The sequence below is a fragment of the Rattus norvegicus genome, chromosome 13 (assembly GCF_021556685.1).
Source record: "Rattus norvegicus strain SHRSP/BbbUtx chromosome 13, alternate assembly SHRSP_T2T, whole genome shotgun sequence".
NCBI lineage: Eukaryota > Metazoa > Chordata > Mammalia > Rodentia > Muridae > Rattus > Rattus norvegicus.
In genome coordinates, this window is record NC_141546.1 from 47,311,069 (window position 1) to 47,327,978 (window position 16,910).

The following is a 16,910-nucleotide window of genomic DNA, read 5'->3' on the forward strand; positions in this document are numbered from 1 at the left end:
GTCCTTAGTCAGGACAGAGTGTATAATTAGACTTATACTTGGTTGTTTACTATTGAGAGACCCGTTAGCCAGGCTCAGCTTGTGGTTTGTGTAGCTAAGACCTTGCCGGTGAGAGAGGCAGAACAGTCGGCATTGCCTGTAGCTGTCCCACCATGGAGTGGACAAGACTTACCGGTTACCCCGGCTTCTGGCTAAATGATCGCTGGGGTTCCAAGCTCTAGTTTTACTCTTATTTTCTGAATTTTCTATGAGACTTAGAATCTCTGACTATATAATAGGAAGAGCTTGCTCACAGCGTGTCTGAGGCCTCCTGCCTCCGTAAACCCACAGACAAGCACCCTTTTCACTTCCTCAGAATCCTGGAATCAAGGACAACCTGATTCTTTTTTGACTAGTCTGTGTGGATCCCGGCAGGATTCTCAGAGACCTTAGAACTTGTAGCCCACTCTGGTGACTCCTCCTGTGAACTAAAGCCCGCAGACAATCTGCCTCTTCAGAACCAAGTTCCCTGGGTTGGGCAGAGATCTCTCTGATCATTCTTACGAGCTAGCACCTGCACAGTTTCCCTACTCTCTCTATCTTAAAGGATTTGAAGGAAGGCATTAAGAAAGCCAGATCTCTAGCATTCACCCTAACCACCAGCCATCCTCTCACCCCTTCTTCCCAGCCCAAAACAGACTATGAGCCAAGCAAGAAAGACCCTGGCCAGACATCACCCCTGGATACCCACAGAGACATCAGCCTGGTGCCCACCAGACAAGAGGTAGAGGCAGAGAAGCAGGCAGCTCTCAACAAAGGTATGCGGCAACCCGTGATTGCCTAAGGAAGGCTAATGCGCCTTCTCATGCTGGTGTGCTCACCTAGGCCTCAGAGGGGAGAGCAACCAGGCCTCCCTCCTCAAGAAGCTTTGGCCCCGCCTCCCACAAGGTTTCCCACCGGCTGTTCTGTCTCCCTGTAGTTGGCATTGTGCCCCCTCGGACGAAATCTCCCGCTGAAGAGGAGATAACCCCATCAGCGGTGGTGAGGAGGACCACGGATGGTCTCACCAATGGCTTTTCCTCAAGGGTAAGTGCCCACTGTAGGCCCTGAGGGTTTGTGCCCAAAGGTTATGACCCGGAACTAGGGAGGAAGGTAGAGCACGTGGGAGGGAGAACGGTCCTTCGTGGACATGCCAAGGGTCAAGGAAGATGAGCATTGTAAATACACGAGAGTGTTTACCATTGTCATAGCATGCTGTTGGCCGGATGGAGCTGAGTGAACAGAGGTCAGAGTGAAGTACACAGTGTTAGTTCCCTAGAGCTCTGGGGAATTAACACATTGCCACACATATTAGTGGCTTAAAACAACAGAACTTTATACTCCCCCAGCCAGAAGTCCAAAGTCAAGGTGTCACTCATGTTGGCTCCTTTGAGAGTCTGAGAGATTCTTTCCCACAACTGTCCTGTGAGCAGTGGTTCCCGGCACACCTTAGTACCCATCGGGCCACATCACCTTTTCTGTATATGTCCCCTCCTTTTCTTGTACTGACACCCCTCTTTGGATTTTGGATCCTTAAACTCATGATGACCTTAATAACAACTGTAGAAACCTTTTTCCAAAAAGGGGGCAGAGTATTAGGCAGGGGAGCTATGGTTTAGACATACCTTTTGGGGTATTCAACAGATTCATGCCATTCTACCTAAAAAGTTCTCATTCTATTCCAAGATCCCAAAATCTCAACTCATGACATAATTAACCTTAATTCTAAAATCTCATCTAACTTTTATTAGCTCAGACTTTCTCTCAAGTCCCACATCTCCAGCCAGATCTGGTAGCTCATGCCTAGAACCCTAGGACTGGGGAGGCTGAGGCGACACAGTGAGTTCAAGTCCAGCCTCGATTACAGGATGAGATCCTGCTTTAAGAAACAAAGACATACAGGATCAGGGAGACGGCTCAGCAGGTAAAGCTCTCGCTGCAGAAGCCTGAGGACCTGAGTTCAGATCCCCCAGTAAAGGCCATGCATGAAGGCATTTTCTTGGAACCCCACCATTGAGCGTGTGAAGACAAACAGATCTAAGAGATTCACTGCCAGCCAGTCTAGCGAAACAGTGAGCGGCAGGTTCAGTGAGAGAGTGTCTCAAGAAGTAAGTAGGAGCTGCAGAGGAAGGCACTTGGAGTCAATCTCTAGCCTCCACTTAGGCATGCCCAAGTGAGTGTGTCCTCACACAAATGTGTGCGTGGCATGCCTTGACCCCCACACAAAGAATGTAAGTGGAGAGACCCATCATCTCTTGAATCATCTCTTGCATGGTCTGCAGGGACTCTAGGTAGTGTTCATGATGGGGCATTATTGCTCTTGACACGTGGAACCTGAAAACGAGTTAATCTGCTTCTAGAATTACAATGACGTGAGATAATCTTTCTTTTTTAAAAGTTACTTATTTGTTCATGACACATGTGTGGATGCCAGTATACATGTGTGGATGCCAGTATACATGTGTGGAGGGATCAGTTCTTCCCTTCCTTGTTAGACAGGGTCTCTCTTGTTTCCGTTGCTGTACTGTACACTCCAGGCTAACTGAACTCCCAGGTGCTCGCTCTGTCTCTGCCTCCCGACTCAGGGTAGCAGTGCTGGGATTACAGGTTGGTGTCCCTGCATCCAGCTCTTTATGTGGGTTCTGGGAATCGAACTTGGGTCGTTGGTCTTGCACAGCAAGCTCTTTCACCCACTAACCTATCTCCCTGGCTCCAAGATAGCCCTTCTTGTCCCCAAAGGAGAAATTAGAAGGAATAAAGGGATCTCCAGTCTCAAGCAAGTTTTCCCCTCAATGCTGCAAATCAAACTCAGAGCCTTGTGCACACTGGCCAAGTGCTATACATCTAAGCTACAGTCCCAGGCTCTATGGCCGTTTGGGGCTCACTGTCCTGTCTATAGGTGGGTGAAGGCTCCACCAGCCATTGCTGCCAGACCTGTCTCTCTAGCCTCGAGGTCTGTAGCTAAGGCTTCCTCCCTGGGTCAGCCTGCCTTTTTCTTGAAGGGGTAGCAGCTGACATTTGTAGCTAGGAAGCTCTATTAGCCATTTTTTGCCTATATCAACCCCCGCCCCCCAGAAATCTGATAGCTTTTTCTCCCCCCACATCTTCATTTTATCTGTAAAATGGCAGAGCTTGTTCTGACAGCATTCTCCCAAGCGCATGTGACTGCTTAAGGGGACCCGTGCCATGCGTTATGGGTATCTGTGGAGCCTGCTTGGGTGGCCCATCTCCATTTCTGGCTCCTGAAATGCTTGATTGGTCTTTTCAGCAAGATGTCCCTGGTCCTCTTAAAGGGCGTTCTCCTCCAACAGTGGGTTGCCGATTTCTTTTTGGTCACGTTTTTCAACATTCTTCTTGGAAAATTTTTCCAGCTAAATATCCAGGCTGACTACTTACCGCCCCCACAACCAAGCACGTTTAGCCAAGTTGATGCCATTTGATGGAAAAGAGTCTGTTATCAAATAACATGCCCCTTGTTTCCTTCTGTAACTTTGCTGAAGTGCTCTTAACATCCATTTTTCTGCCAGGCTAGCTAGACAGACAGACAGACAGACAGACAGACAGACAGAGATAGGTGTGTGTGAGAGAGAGAAACAGAGAATATATGTGTGTGATGTGTGTATGTATGTGAGGTCTGTGTGTGTTGGGGGTATGTGATGTGGGGGGCTGTGTGTGTGTGTGTGTGTGTGTGTGTGTGTGTGTAAGTACAAACACACAACACACATACTATATAGTACACATGTAGAAGTCAGAGGATTCAGGTATTGGCCCTTGCCTTCCATTTTGTTTGAGACAGAATTTCTTGTTTGGTGTTGAGTAGCCCAGGCTAGCCAGTCTCCAAGCTCCAGATTCTCCTGTCTGCCTTCCGTCTCACTGGGATTGTATGTAAGTCCGGAGGCTCAAACTGAAGCCTTCATGCAGCTTGCTTTCCCCTGAGCCATCTTTCTAGCAGCTCTGCCAGCATTGTGCTGCTGATATGTTTGCTCTGAGATAACAGAAACCTTCTCTTCTGCTGTTTATTTATTTATTTTAATGGTTTTGACAGGGACTCACGATCTCGCCCTTGCTTGCCTGAATTTGCTGTGCATACCATGCTAGGCTAGAACTCACCGAGATCCTCCCGTCTCTGGGTGCCGGGTGCGGGATTAAAGGCCTGGCCACTGCTCCTGGCTCCTCTTTACCTCCTCTGTCACCAAGTCATTTCTGAAGTTCCCATTTCTACCAGTGAAATCTAAGATTTTTTCCACCATTTTGCAACTCGAAATTCTCCCAGCCTCTACCCACTTCTTGATTCCAAAGTCTCTTCCACTATGTATTTCTTTTTTTTTTTATTCTTCTTTTCAGAGCTGGGGACCGAATCCAGGGCCTTGTGCTTGCTAGGCAAGTGCTCTACCACTGAGCTAAATCCCCAACCCCTCCACTATGTATTTCTTAACACAACATTTCCTAGTATCCCGGTCTTTACAGGCTTCCCAAGGCTCCTGAAGCAAATTATCATGTGCTATGCAGCTTAGAACAACAGAAATCTGTTCTTCATGTATATGGAGTCCCAAAGGAAAGTGCCGGCAGGGTTGGTCCCCGCTGACGGTGCTGAGGAAGGCTCTGCCCCAGCCTCCCTCCTATGTGTGGATCCAGCTAACCACACTTGGCGCTTGCTTGCATGTAGATGAATCGTTCCAGTCCCAGCCCCCACTGTCACATGACCCCCTTTCTGTGCTATGTTGTCATCTTCTGCCTTTTACGAGGACCGCTGCTACTGGTTCTAAGTCAGCCCTGACCTGATTCGGGATGATGTCATGCTTCCAAATAAAATCATATTTTCAGGCCCTGGGGGTCAGAATAAATTCGACATATCTTTCTGGAACTATTGTTCAGCCCTCTAGGGGCAGGCTACCCACAGAAGGCATATTTCAAGCACATGGAGAGATGGGAAATCTGATGGGCTGGGGAGCATCCGGCAGAACCTTGTTTCTCCACTACAGCAAGAGCGCCCCAAGAGCGCCGTGTTCTCCGGAGAGGGCAAGGTGAAGATGAGTGTCGAGGAGCAGATGGACCGGATGAGACGGCACCAGAGTGGCTCCATGAAGGAAAAGCGGAGGAGCCTACAGCTGCCAGCCAGCCCAGCCCCTGAGCCCAGCACCCGGCCTACCTACAAAGTGGTAATGTCTTCCCAGCTGCCCAGAGGCCTGGGTCCTGCGCTCTGTCCACACAGCTGCCCTCAGCCCATGGCCAGCCTGGGTCAGGGAGCTTGAAGAGAGAGCAGATAGAGGGTGACCTAGCAGGGCTCCTGGGGTACCCCACCTCTAGGCGTGCTTCAGCCTATGCGCCCTCTTTATGCTCGAGGACGGTAATTCCAAATGCATGATGGATCTGTTGGCTGAAATGAAGTATTCAAAAAGCCATTTGGTAGTAAGAGCACTTGATGGTTCAGGACTGCCTGTAATTCTAGCTGCAGGAGAGCCAGCACCCTCTTCTGGCCTCAGCAGGCACCTGCATACAGATACTACACACACACACACACACACACACACACACACACACACACACACACACACACTATTAAAAGCAAAAAAATTGACTAGGTAGAGAATAGCGCAAAACCCACCATGTGGAAAGAGTCCTCACTTTCATGTGATTCTGAGTGCCTTCTGTATGTTGGGCATTGGCCTGGGTACCCTGAAGACAGCCGTGGTAGCTCCCCGAGCAGTGCCCTTCACAGAATCATCCATACCCCTTCATTTAACCCCATCAGTGATAGTGATGATTTGAAATGTACCACCATTTTATAGCTAGGGAAACAGAGTCAAAAGGAGCCAGGAGCTTTCTGGGCCACCCCACTGGAACAACAGAGGTGGGTGGGGCCAAGGTACCTGTTTAACTTTTATTTACAGCAGGTTTCAGAAATAGAGAAGAAACATGATGCAAATCCTACCTTCATATGGTTTTGCTCAAGTCGATAGGTCAGATCTTCCATAGCAGGGAACTATCAGAAACCAATATGGGACCCATGGCTTCCACTGCCCACGTGTGCAGTGCAGGCTGTGAGCACTGACAGGAGATTGATGAGATCCTGCCTCTGGGCCTTGCTGTAGGCAGGAGTCAGGAAGCAGAAGGAAAAGAGGGTGGCTCTGCAGTGTGGGCCCGTGGGAGCCTGATCAAGGATGCTGGTCAGGGGCAAGGATACAGGAATAGTAAGGACTGCCCGGTGGGAGACATGGGTAGAAGTGATTTGGTCATAATGGTGCTGTCCCCCAGGTGCGCCGCCACCGCAGCATTCACGAGGTGGACATCTCCAACCTGGAGGCAGCCCTGAGGGCCGAGGAGCCTGGTGGTCAGGCATATGAGACTCCTCGGGAGGAGATCGCAAGGCTTCGCAAAATGGAGCTGGAGCCGCAGCACTACGATGTGGACATCAATAAGGAGGTGAGAGGGTCTGGGATGGGCCGAGGGGGGATGATGGACCTGGGGGGATGTGGTGGGGAGGACATGGGGGGGATGTGGTGGGGAGGACATGGGATGTGGTGGGGAGGACATGGGGGGGATGTGGTGGGGAGGACATGGGGGGATGTGGTGGGGAGGACATGGGGGGATGTGGTGGGGAGGACATGGGGGGATGTGGTGGGGAGGACATGGGGGGATGTGGTGGGGAGGACATGGGGGGATGTGGTGGGGAGGACATGGGGGGGATGTGGTGGGGAGGACATGGGGGGATGTGGTGGGGAGGACATGGGGGATGTGGGGGGCAGGGGTGTGGAGTGGGAGATGTGGTTGGTGACTTTATGTTCTCCACAGCTATCCACTCCAGACAAAGTCCTCATCCCTGAACGGTACATTGACCTGGAACCGGTCGCTCCCTTGAGCCCGGAGGAGTTGAAGGAGAAGCAGAAGAAGGTGGAGAGAATCAAGACGCTCATTGCTAAGTCCAGGTGATAGGCCTAGGAGAGCCAGCCGCTCCACTGCCCTCCCTGTACCCAGGTTCCTTGGGCACTAGATGTCTTGGAGGCACCTTGCCTCCCCAGAGTAGAGAAAATGGAGGCAGAGGCCAGAGGCAGCAGACTTGTACCCAGACATCTGACAGAAATGAGGATGCTGCTCTGGGCCCTAGAAAGACCTGCTGGGCTTGTGCACAAACCAGAGGGTGCCTCTGTTCACCCTCCTCCCCTTCAAGGCTGCCCCACATGTTCACTTGAACCGTTGACAATTCATTTGAGAACATTGAGGGTAGGGGTCCCAACAGTCTTGCCAGGGTCTCCCTCACTCGTAGGGACAGCCTTGCTGGGCACCAGAGGCTGCACACGCAAAGGTCCCTGGCCCTCCCCACCAACCTCAGCGCAGGCCACCCCAAGTCAACTGGACCATGCTGTCCCTCCCTCCATGTCTGTGTGTCTGTGCCTCTTCAGTATGCAGAACGTGGTGCCCATCGGCGAGGGGGACTCTGTGGACGTGCCCCAGGACTCAGAGAGCCAGCTGCAGGAGCAGGAGAAGCGGATTGAAATCTCCTGTGCCCTGGCGACCGAGGCCTCCCGCAGGGGCCGCATGCTGTCTGGTGAGAGGGGCTGGGCCTCGCTCCGCCAGGGACACCAGCTGACCAGGGGAGGAATTGCAGGCCTGCCAGGGGGGCAGGCTCCGGAGAGATGCCAGGCCAAGGAGACTGTTCTCAGGGTCAGGAGCATTCACTAAGCACTGGGTTTGTACTAGGTTCAGTATGAAGGGGCCAGAGCGGCCAGCTTCCTCATGATGCTCACAGCCATTTTATAGAGGCCTGGTCAGAGGCTACTGGGGATGCAAGGCCATCTGCCCCTGGAAAGTGACAGGGAAGAGAGGGCAAGGGTGCTTCCTTTGGAAACATAGCACGCTTACCACAGGGGAGAGGGCTAGGTGTTTAGGCTTCCTTCTGCTTTTCTTCCTTGCTACATTGCAAACAGAAGAACGGAAAGATGATTAAAAAAAAAAAAAAAAAAGACAAGGCAGGCAAGGACTTGAGAGCCATTCCATCTCCATTGTGGCTGCCGATCCAACTTAACTTTCCTAAGAAGAAACCTGCTAGGAAGAGGAAGTGACTTCACACTGACACAAAAGTCCCAATTAGATAAGTGGTGAAGTCGCTGGATTGCCTGCCACAGGCTAGGGTAGCATCCTGGAGGAGGGGAATGTGACTGGGCTTTCAATGAAGGGGAGTCCAGATGAATGGGAGGGGAAGGGAAGGCCGTGGTGAGCTCACCCACACATAGTAGGACCATTTTATTTTGTTTCGTTTTTGAGACAGGGTCTGGCTACGTAACCCAGCCTGGCCCGGAACCCTAGATCTTCCTCGTTAGGCTTCTGAGGGCTAAGATTATCGGTGCACACCACCATGCCCGCAGAGTGTGAACTTTGGCGGTCACAGTTAGGAGGAATGATGGGGAGTCGGCCGAGGCTTGAAGTAGAAGTGAGAGAGACAAGGTTACAGGCCACAGTTACGGTAGTCGTGACGAGGCAGGAGCAAAGCAGATAAAGGATGGGATTAAGATGGCGCTCAAACTTCCATTTCCGCACGGGTAAAATTCAGAGCACCTACCATCAGTAGGGTTGGGAAGCAGCAGACTGCAGCCCCTCACAAGTGCCCAGTGTTTAGCGCTGGAACAATGGCGGTGCTGCTGTGCTGGGCGCTTGAACCGGTAAGAGCGGAAGTGGAAAGGAGATCCCCTCGGTACTGTTTCTAACTTGATATATGTACGTTACAACCCGAGGGCTGTCAGTCACGACAAAGAAGATATCAGTTGACCCTCGAGGGAGAACCTGCTGTCGGTTAGGGAATAATGAGCTTGAGGATGGAGGGCCGGGGAGGCGCTGGAGGGTGCAGGTGCTTGGTGCCAGGCTCTACACAGATGGGTGCTGAGAGCTGTGAGGGACCATCTATCTCCTTTCCTGTAGCTGAGGCAGCAGAACCAGTTTAGCTGCAGACAGGGATGTGCCCGTGACCTCTCCCTGCTTCAATTGCAAAAGGAACTTGAACCTAAATAGAACCTGAGTCAAATTTCACATGCTTTGGGCAAAAGGTACTTCCTGTTTCAAGAGGGTAGCACATACTGTGCTTAAAAACTAACCCCTGCCCTGTCCTGCCGTGAATCTGCTGTCTGCATTGTTACCCAGCATTCCAGGTTTCATGGAAACAACCCTCTGGGGCCTTGCAGATTTCCCCTGACAACGCTGTGGGCTTCCATTTCAGGGTCTGTGTGCCGAAAGCCAACGGTCATTGTGCTTTTGCCAAAACCTCCAACAATTCAAAAAATGGCTACGGGAGGGCCAGACCTCAGACCTAGCCCACTGTCCCGCTATCCTTGGCCCATAGCCCGGAGGCCCTAGAGCAAGCGCTAGTCCCGGGCACATGGGCGTGGACTAGCAGTGTGGGTGTAGGTTCAGACCTAGGACACTGGGAGGGAGAGCGGCTGGGCATAGGTCCCAAGAGCAGCAGGCTTGGCATGGGTGTGTGTGTCATAGACAACCTAATCAGTGAGGAGTGCTCTGTCTGTAAGTCTAGCAAGCTGCAATGTGCCGATTCCGTCCGTACCGTATGAGACGATGCGGCGTTTCTGAGTCTGTGTACCTGGCACAGATGTGATGGATCTGGTAATGTCTGCAGATGTGTATCTGTGTGTATTTGGATGATCTGCATGTGGGTGAAAGGAATGTTTGAGGGCAAATGTAAGGGTGTGTGTGTGTGTGTGCAGTATGTGGGTGAAGGTAACATCTGTGAATATGCATATTTATGTGTGACTGGCTTTTCGTGTGTCAGGAATGCTGAGGTCTATCCCGAAAGTTGTGCACAGTGTGTACTCTGTAGAACTTTTAAACATGTCTGTGCACAAGGCGGGAGGTGGATGCACTCATAAATGTGTGTGGCTACTCACGTGCTCAGATGTGCACGCTTTATAGTGACATGGACTTGCTGCACGCCTGAACCCAACACACTTTAGTGCGTACAGTCAACACATTTTTCACATGTTTGTTTCCTTAAAGAGATGATAGTCACATAACTATCTTTTCCTTCCTCCGTTAATACTGTCAACATCTCTGTGCTCCCGGCTTGTGTTGAAGGCTTGAGACCAGGAGCTGCAGTCCCTCTGTGTGACTCTCTCTGGATCCAAGTGTGGTCCCTTCCCTGCTCACATGTCACCTTTGGTTTTCATAAAGGGGCTCTCTTCATTTGTGTCTTCTTAGAGCTATGTGGGGCCTTTCAGTGCTCCCTTCTCTCCTTTCTCTAGCCCTGGCTTTCTATTTCCAATCTGGGGCTCACAACACCAACAGGTCAACACCTATGAGAACCGTGAATAACAGGTGACCAGATCGCAGAACTCTGTCATTCCTAGGTAGACGTTAGAACATTTTGGCTTCCCAGGGAGCCTCCTTTCTTTCTCGTACGGGGTTTTGACTAGTTCAGAATCTGAACATGACCCGTGAGTAATACCCCTTCAGCAGTGTGCACATGAATGTGTTGGGAAGCTTTTGTGAGTGTTTTTGCCTATGAGGTGACAGATATGTTGGATCACATCGAAGCGTTGAGGCTTGAAAGCATATTTGAGTTGTGTCAGATGAGTGCAACCATGTGCTGCTGTCAGATCCCGGGCACAAGGGGTATTGTGTGAAGGAGACAGACCTGGGGCTCACGACCACTGGAGCAACCCAGGCTATGCACACACTGGGGATATGCCCGTAGCAACAGCAGGAGCTACACAGGCCCTGTGTTGCACAGAGCTCAGAGAGGGTGATGACCCCCATGACAGGGTAGGAAGCAAGGAGTTGGAAGTTTAAGGCCTCATCTTGGAAGTGCGGTGTGACTCCCAGCCGAGGTCTGGTTCTTCTCCTAGCCCGAGTGAGGATGCTCTCTCTGCCATCCTTCTGCCTTGGCTATACTTAGGATGTGCAAGAGTCTGGTGTCCTCCTAGAAGACTCTCCTGTTACTGTCTTTCCCCTTCGCTGTTCTTCACATGAAATAATGATGATAAATAAAATCATATCAGTCCAAAGGTCACCGCTCTGAAGTTCAAAATGACTTTCCAGGAGTGGCCTACAGGTCCTCTGCCGGATCAGTCAGAACAGGGTCTCACGTGATCATGGCGGGGCGTGGGAGGGGCCCTTCTGAGCCCATGGTCACCAGGACAGAGCTGACTTTATGCTAGTCGGGAAACTGTTCTCTGAAAAGGATTATCCTGGTGGCTGTCCTACCTCTGTTAAGTGGCGGCCTGACGCTGAGGACTGGTGTGATTTCATTGGCCTATTGATCATTATCATGGGCGAAGCTGCCATAGACGGTGTGGAGTGACTGGACCCCCTTCATTCTGCCTGCACAGAGTAGACTGTGAATCTCCCAGTGCAGATGAGGAGGGAGTCTTTATCCCAGAATGGGGTTCAGCCTCGAGCACCATCACCCCGCTTCTTAGCGGAGCCTGGGTGTGGCCGGGTCTCCTCGGGGACCTCTCTATCTTCCGCTGCACCCTGGGCATTAAGGACAGCTTTGCCTCTGCTTGAACAAGCTCCCCAGCCCACCTCTTCACTCTCTCTGCTTGCCTCCCTGCCTTGCTCCCCGCCCGGGGAGCTGACTCGCTTGCTTTTGGGCGCCCAGTCTCCTCCCCTAGCACCCCTTTGTCTCCTATTCACTCCCCTGTTCATTTCTGTTTCCAGTGCAATGTGCCACCCCAAGCCCTCCCACCTCCCCTGCTTCCCCGACTCCACCAGTCAACCCCCTATCGTCTGACCGCCCACGGGGCGCCGACAGCAGCCATACCATGCGGGTCTGAGCTCTGACGTAAGCACTTTTCTACTGTATTTCATGCACCCCAGGGAGGGGGCCCCTTCCCTCAGCCCATTGAGTCATGACGCCCCTCTCATCGCTTCTCCCCGTCCTGGTGCCCTGTGCTCAGTGTCCCCCTTCCATTTGTCCGCTTGAGCCAGCAATGTCTCCGAGCAGTTACCGGCTGCAGGTGACTGTTGACGCTGCTTCTTAGACATGGCGAAGCCAATGGCTCTGCTTCTTTGCAAGCAGAAGAGAATGGTGCTAATCCCACACCCGTCTGTTGCTCGGGAAGGTAGTTCCCTGGCCACCTACCTCTGTACCTGTCACCCTGTACTCCCAGTCTGCTAATGAGCTTCATTCTCCTGAGATCCGCAGCAGTCCTGCCACAGAACCCTAAGAAGGCCCCGCTTCCAGACGTTCACGTAACCGAGAGCAGCACTAAAGTGCCATAGCCTCGCTCTTCCCTCCCACAGCAGCACAGAGCCTTGTGTCTGGAATGGGGAGGGTGGGGACACCCTGATTCTTCCCCTCCTTTCTGCTCTTTCCAGGTTAGGGAAGGGATGGCCCCCCCAGCTCTTTGTAACAAAGTGCCTTATTCGCTAGAGAAGCTGGCTGGAGCTTGCCACCCTTGGGTCCTCTTCTCACCAGCTTTTCTTTTTTCTAGTGCAAGCCCTGGCTGAGGCCAATGCTGTGAAGCTACACAGAGCCACCTTCTGATAGCATCCACTGCACACCTAGGGCTCTGGCTTCTCATCCTGGCCTCCCGCCCTCGCACCCACCATGGGAATGCCTCAGAGAGCCAGGCTGGGGACCGGGGGCTGCCTCATAAAGGAACATGGATGCCTTCAAGTTCACATCTGCTGCTCTTGCCCTGAAGCCTGCACTATCTCGGCATGGTTCTAAGGCAAGACCTGGGATGGCAAGGCCAGGATGGCGTCCTCTCTGAGGCTCCAGTCGCAGGGAGCTCAAGTGCAGTTCTGGATGGCATTGTGTGGCCCTCCTGCACCATCCCCCGATGGACTCTGTGTGCTGATGGGGAGCATGTGCTCAGCTATGGGTGGGGTCTAGAAGTGAAGACAAGACAGACTCTCCATCCATCCCTTGGAACCCATACAACACAGCGAGAGGCCAGCTCTTGCCATCACCCCACTCCCGTTCAGTCCCAGCTGCCTCAGCGATGCCCGAGGCTTTGGCACGGCTCTGCTGGTGGGTTTCCCAGAGTTCACTGGAGGCTGGCCACCCTGCTTGAGCCAAAGAAGATGATGAGTTATAAGGAGAGGCTCCTGGGCTCCCGGAGGGGTCAGGTGTGTTACAGCGAGACGACAGCAGGTCTGCACGGTGTCTGAGGGCAAGTTGGAAACAGGAGCAAGATGGAAAGAGGGAAGAGGCTTAGAGAGCGAAGGGAGAGAAGGCCAGATGCTTTTCACAAGCAACAGGAATGTAAAGAAGGAGGGAAAAGGGAAGGGAGAATAGGAATGGCTTCCATAGTGTAGAGCCTTTGGTTAGTGCCAAGCAGAGGGCCTGTCACCTCTGTACCTTCACGTCTTCCTCAGGTACAGGAGGCCCCAGGGGGACTCGCGCCAGGCACACGTCAGCCCCAGCTGAGGTGCTTGGTATGAGGTAAGGGAGTGCTAGCGTGAGGTAGCCTGTGAGGTGGTCCTATCTGTGTCAAGGCTTGCCGTCTCTCTCTGAGGCTCGTGGGCAGAGAGGAGACTGTCTTATATAAAGTCTTGTCAACCTTGGGGCCTTACCTAGCCAGTTTAAACCTGGAAAGTACTGTGGGGCTGACTGAGAATTGCTCTAGGAGGAGGGAATGAGGATTTTACTGTGAGGCCAAGTTCTAGGTCTTTCCTTCTCATCTCAGGCATCTAGAGCAGAGGCTTTCTTACACCCACCTACCCAGGGAGGACAGGACAGGGAGAGACCGTAACAGAGCACAGTCTTCCTCTAGCCCACCTACCGTACGTGAATGCAGCCAGAGAGCAGCAAAGGAAGGCTAGCTTCAGGCACCAAGCCCCCAGGCCTGCTCTGCCAGATTCGCTGCCCAGAGACTTCAGCCTGAACATCGGTGGCCCCAGGGAAAAAAACTGTGTCATCTCCCATCTGTTCATCGTCACTCCGTCATAGTCTGGCAGTTACTGGTTCATATGCAAGTAAAGATGACCATTCACTCAACAAATGCTAGTCAAGCACTTTTTGTGGATCAGGTACTGTTCTAGGTGCTTAGGATATTGTCTTGCTTCCGGGGGACTCTGGAACAGGAGGATTCCACCTGTCTTCAGCTCTGTCAGGCCTCTGGGAAGTGCTCCTTTATGACTTCCTATATCTGCATAATTCACAAACCCCAAATCTACCCTTTCTTCCTTAAAGGCTGGTAGGGGATCAGCTCCCAAGTTACCTTCTCTCCCCATCCCCTCTTCCAAAAGAAACCAGATTTTTAGGGCTTTCCCTGCCTTTGTCTCTCCTTTTTAAAAAAAATAATGGTATTTTTAGAAATACACGTGAAATACCAAGAAATGTCTTTGCCTCTCCTACCGCTCTCCCCCGCATTTCATAAAGCTGGTTCTTTATGTTGCTTTACATGCCTTAATATATGTTTTATGGAAGTGATCATGTCATAGATACCCATGTAATATATATTTGTCTGGATGTCAACCCTTTCCTCAGCTCCCGCCCCGACCAGTTTCTGTCCACGTCATTCTTAGCATGTTGAAGCCACAATCCTTGCCTTTTTGATCCAAAGAAGGGGAGAGGAAAGATTTATTTTAAGGCAGACCTTATTCTATGCTTTTGTTTAAAAAGCAGATCTATTTTCAAAATGTGCAATGTCTGAAAGGGACTGATGATATGCGAGGGGACTCGGGTGGCTATCCCCGGTCCCAGAGTCTATGCCCTTCCCTCCCCCAGTGGCTTCCTTCCCATTACCCAGTCATTGGAAAGGGCTGGTCCCCAGGTTTGCCTGGATGGCGTTCTGCAGGAGAAAAACATTTCCCTCGAAAGTCCTGGTCTAAGAATTTGACTTCACTGTCAACTTTAGAAAGCAGCCCAAGGGATGTCAAGCATTGAGGGCAGCATGTCAAGCATCTAAAGGAAATGTTTACAACTGCAGATGTACAGTCCTCACACGGGCCCCTGGACCACCTCCCATCATCCCTCTGTGAGAAAAGGCCAACAGGTTGCTGGCAGCCATCTTGAATGGTGTCAGTCTGCTCCCTGACAGACCCAAGACACAAGGCGAAACCCAGAGAGAGAGGCTCGGGACCCCCTGTGTTCTTTGGTGAATACTGTGAGCTTCCCAGGCCTCTCACACTTTCTCCTGAGCCCACTCTATGTCACACCTATTTCCCTCTAAGACTTATTTTCTAGGAGTTATGGCACATCGGTCTGGCATCCAGACGTGAAGCCTGGTTCCTGGCGGGGGAGGGCCCCCGCAGTCGAAGTTTAAGTCTTTCCCAAGTAGAAGCCCTCAGTGCTCTGACAGGCTGTGGGCTGGAGTTCTGCCTGTGCCAGCTTAGATTGCCAAACATGCTTTCTGACAGGTGATGTGAACAAGGAGGTTGGGAAGGATAGAGAGACCTCTCCCCAGGTCTGAAACAATGTGTTTGGGAATTTTACATCACTTCTGGCCAGCTTTTGAAGCCTGACCTCCAACTCTGGCATTTGTTGGCCCTCTTCCCAGACTGGAGCCTCTTGCTGTGAATGAACAGGACCCCAGACATAGGCCTAGGGTTAAGCACCCCTTCAGGGGAAAGTTCTGGCTACCCACACAGGGCCTTCCCAATGAACGCATTACCTCCTCCCACCGAAAGCCAAAAGGCTGCGATCAGATACTGTTACCGTCACTTTAAAGATTTTTCTGAGGAAGCAAGCTTGCAAGCCGCAAGCGTGCTCTCCTGCTTTTGTGAAAGGCATGTTCTTGGGGCAAGGCTACTACTGCAAGATGGAACCCCTTCCTTCCCCCTCAGGCACCCTCCTCCTGGCAGCTCTTTAAGGAAAAATACTATATATAAATATATATAAATATATACATATCTATTTATGCACATATTTGGGGCCAATTTGGTTTGCTAGTGTTAGACAATAAACCATACAAGGAAATCTATGATCTCAGTGTCTTTATTTAGTATGGAAGTGACCTTAGACAAAGAGTTAAGGTTAGATGAACAGCCTCTCTGTTGGGATCACACCGAGGTAGCATCCCCTGAGCATCTGTCTAGCCGACCACCCTTCCCTGGAGAGGGAGCGCCTGGCTGAAGCAGGTGAGAACTTGCTCCCACCCTTCAGCCGCAATCTTACTAGATTAGGTACTGAAGAGCCCCACTGAGCTCTGCGTTTGTACCTTGCAAGTTTGTATAAACCAATGCTGGAAATAAAATGAGTGGTTTGTATCTGTGGTGTGTATGTGTCCCTCTCTGCATCCGTGTCAGCCTTTCCTTGCCCTGTCCTCAGGTTCCACAGGCTACAGACAAGAAAGAGGGACTAGGCACAATACCTGTGACAGCTCTTCTCTGTCACCACCTCAACTGTGCCTCTCAACTTCTGTCCAAAACAAGTATTCAGAGCTTGAAGTAGAGAGGGCGTCTTCAGCCTGGAGCCAGGGGTGGTTGTCACAAATTAAGGTTGCATAATGGCAACGTCAGATGGTGCCTTTCTTGATTTGTCTCTGACATCGATGGTAGGAACATAAAAGAAAAAAAAAAGATCCTAAGTTTTTTTTTTAAAGATTTATTAACTTATATGAGTACACTGTCACTGTCTTCAGCCACACCTGAAGAGAGCATCAGATCCCATTACAGATGGTTGTGAACCACCATGTGGTTGCTGGGAATTGAACTCAGGGTCTCTGGAAGAGCAGTCAGTGCTCTTAACCTCTGAGCCATCTCTCCAGCTCTCCTGTTTTATCAATTATTACTGAGTGCTCTGTGGCTGATTTAGGGTGCGAACGCGTGTGGGTGGTTGGTGGGGGACCAGAAAGACCACCTCAGTGGTCTTTACCCTTTGACTTCTTAGCAGAGATTTGCTGAGTGTGAAGGACTCTGAGACCTTCTCTGTCTGAAATTTTACTGTGAGGGTTGGGCTCAAGAAGCCAAATGAAGGGGCTGGAGAGATGGCTCAGTGG

At 51.4% G+C, this 16,910-nt stretch overlaps 1 protein-coding gene across 50 annotated transcripts in view; it reads left to right on the top strand.

Moving 5' to 3' along the window:
- The window catches only part of Plekha6 (pleckstrin homology domain containing A6), a 140,263-nt gene extending 124,084 nt beyond the window's left edge, over nt 1-16,179 (top strand). For 40 of the 50 annotated variants that reach the window (XM_087581169.1, XM_087581175.1, XM_087581177.1 and 37 more), the window contains 8 exon segments: nt 668-797; nt 959-1,065; nt 5,001-5,177; nt 6,274-6,441; nt 6,811-6,944; nt 7,419-7,564; nt 11,680-11,803; nt 12,456-16,179. In XM_087581169.1, the coding sequence (XP_087437295.1) occupies nt 668-797; nt 959-1,065; nt 5,001-5,177; nt 6,274-6,441; nt 6,811-6,944; nt 7,419-7,564; nt 11,680-11,795 (978 nt within the window). In that variant the 3' untranslated portion in view covers nt 11,796-11,803; nt 12,456-16,179. 50 annotated transcript variants of the gene reach the window in all.
- Nucleotides 16,180-16,910: the final 731 nt, after the last annotated feature.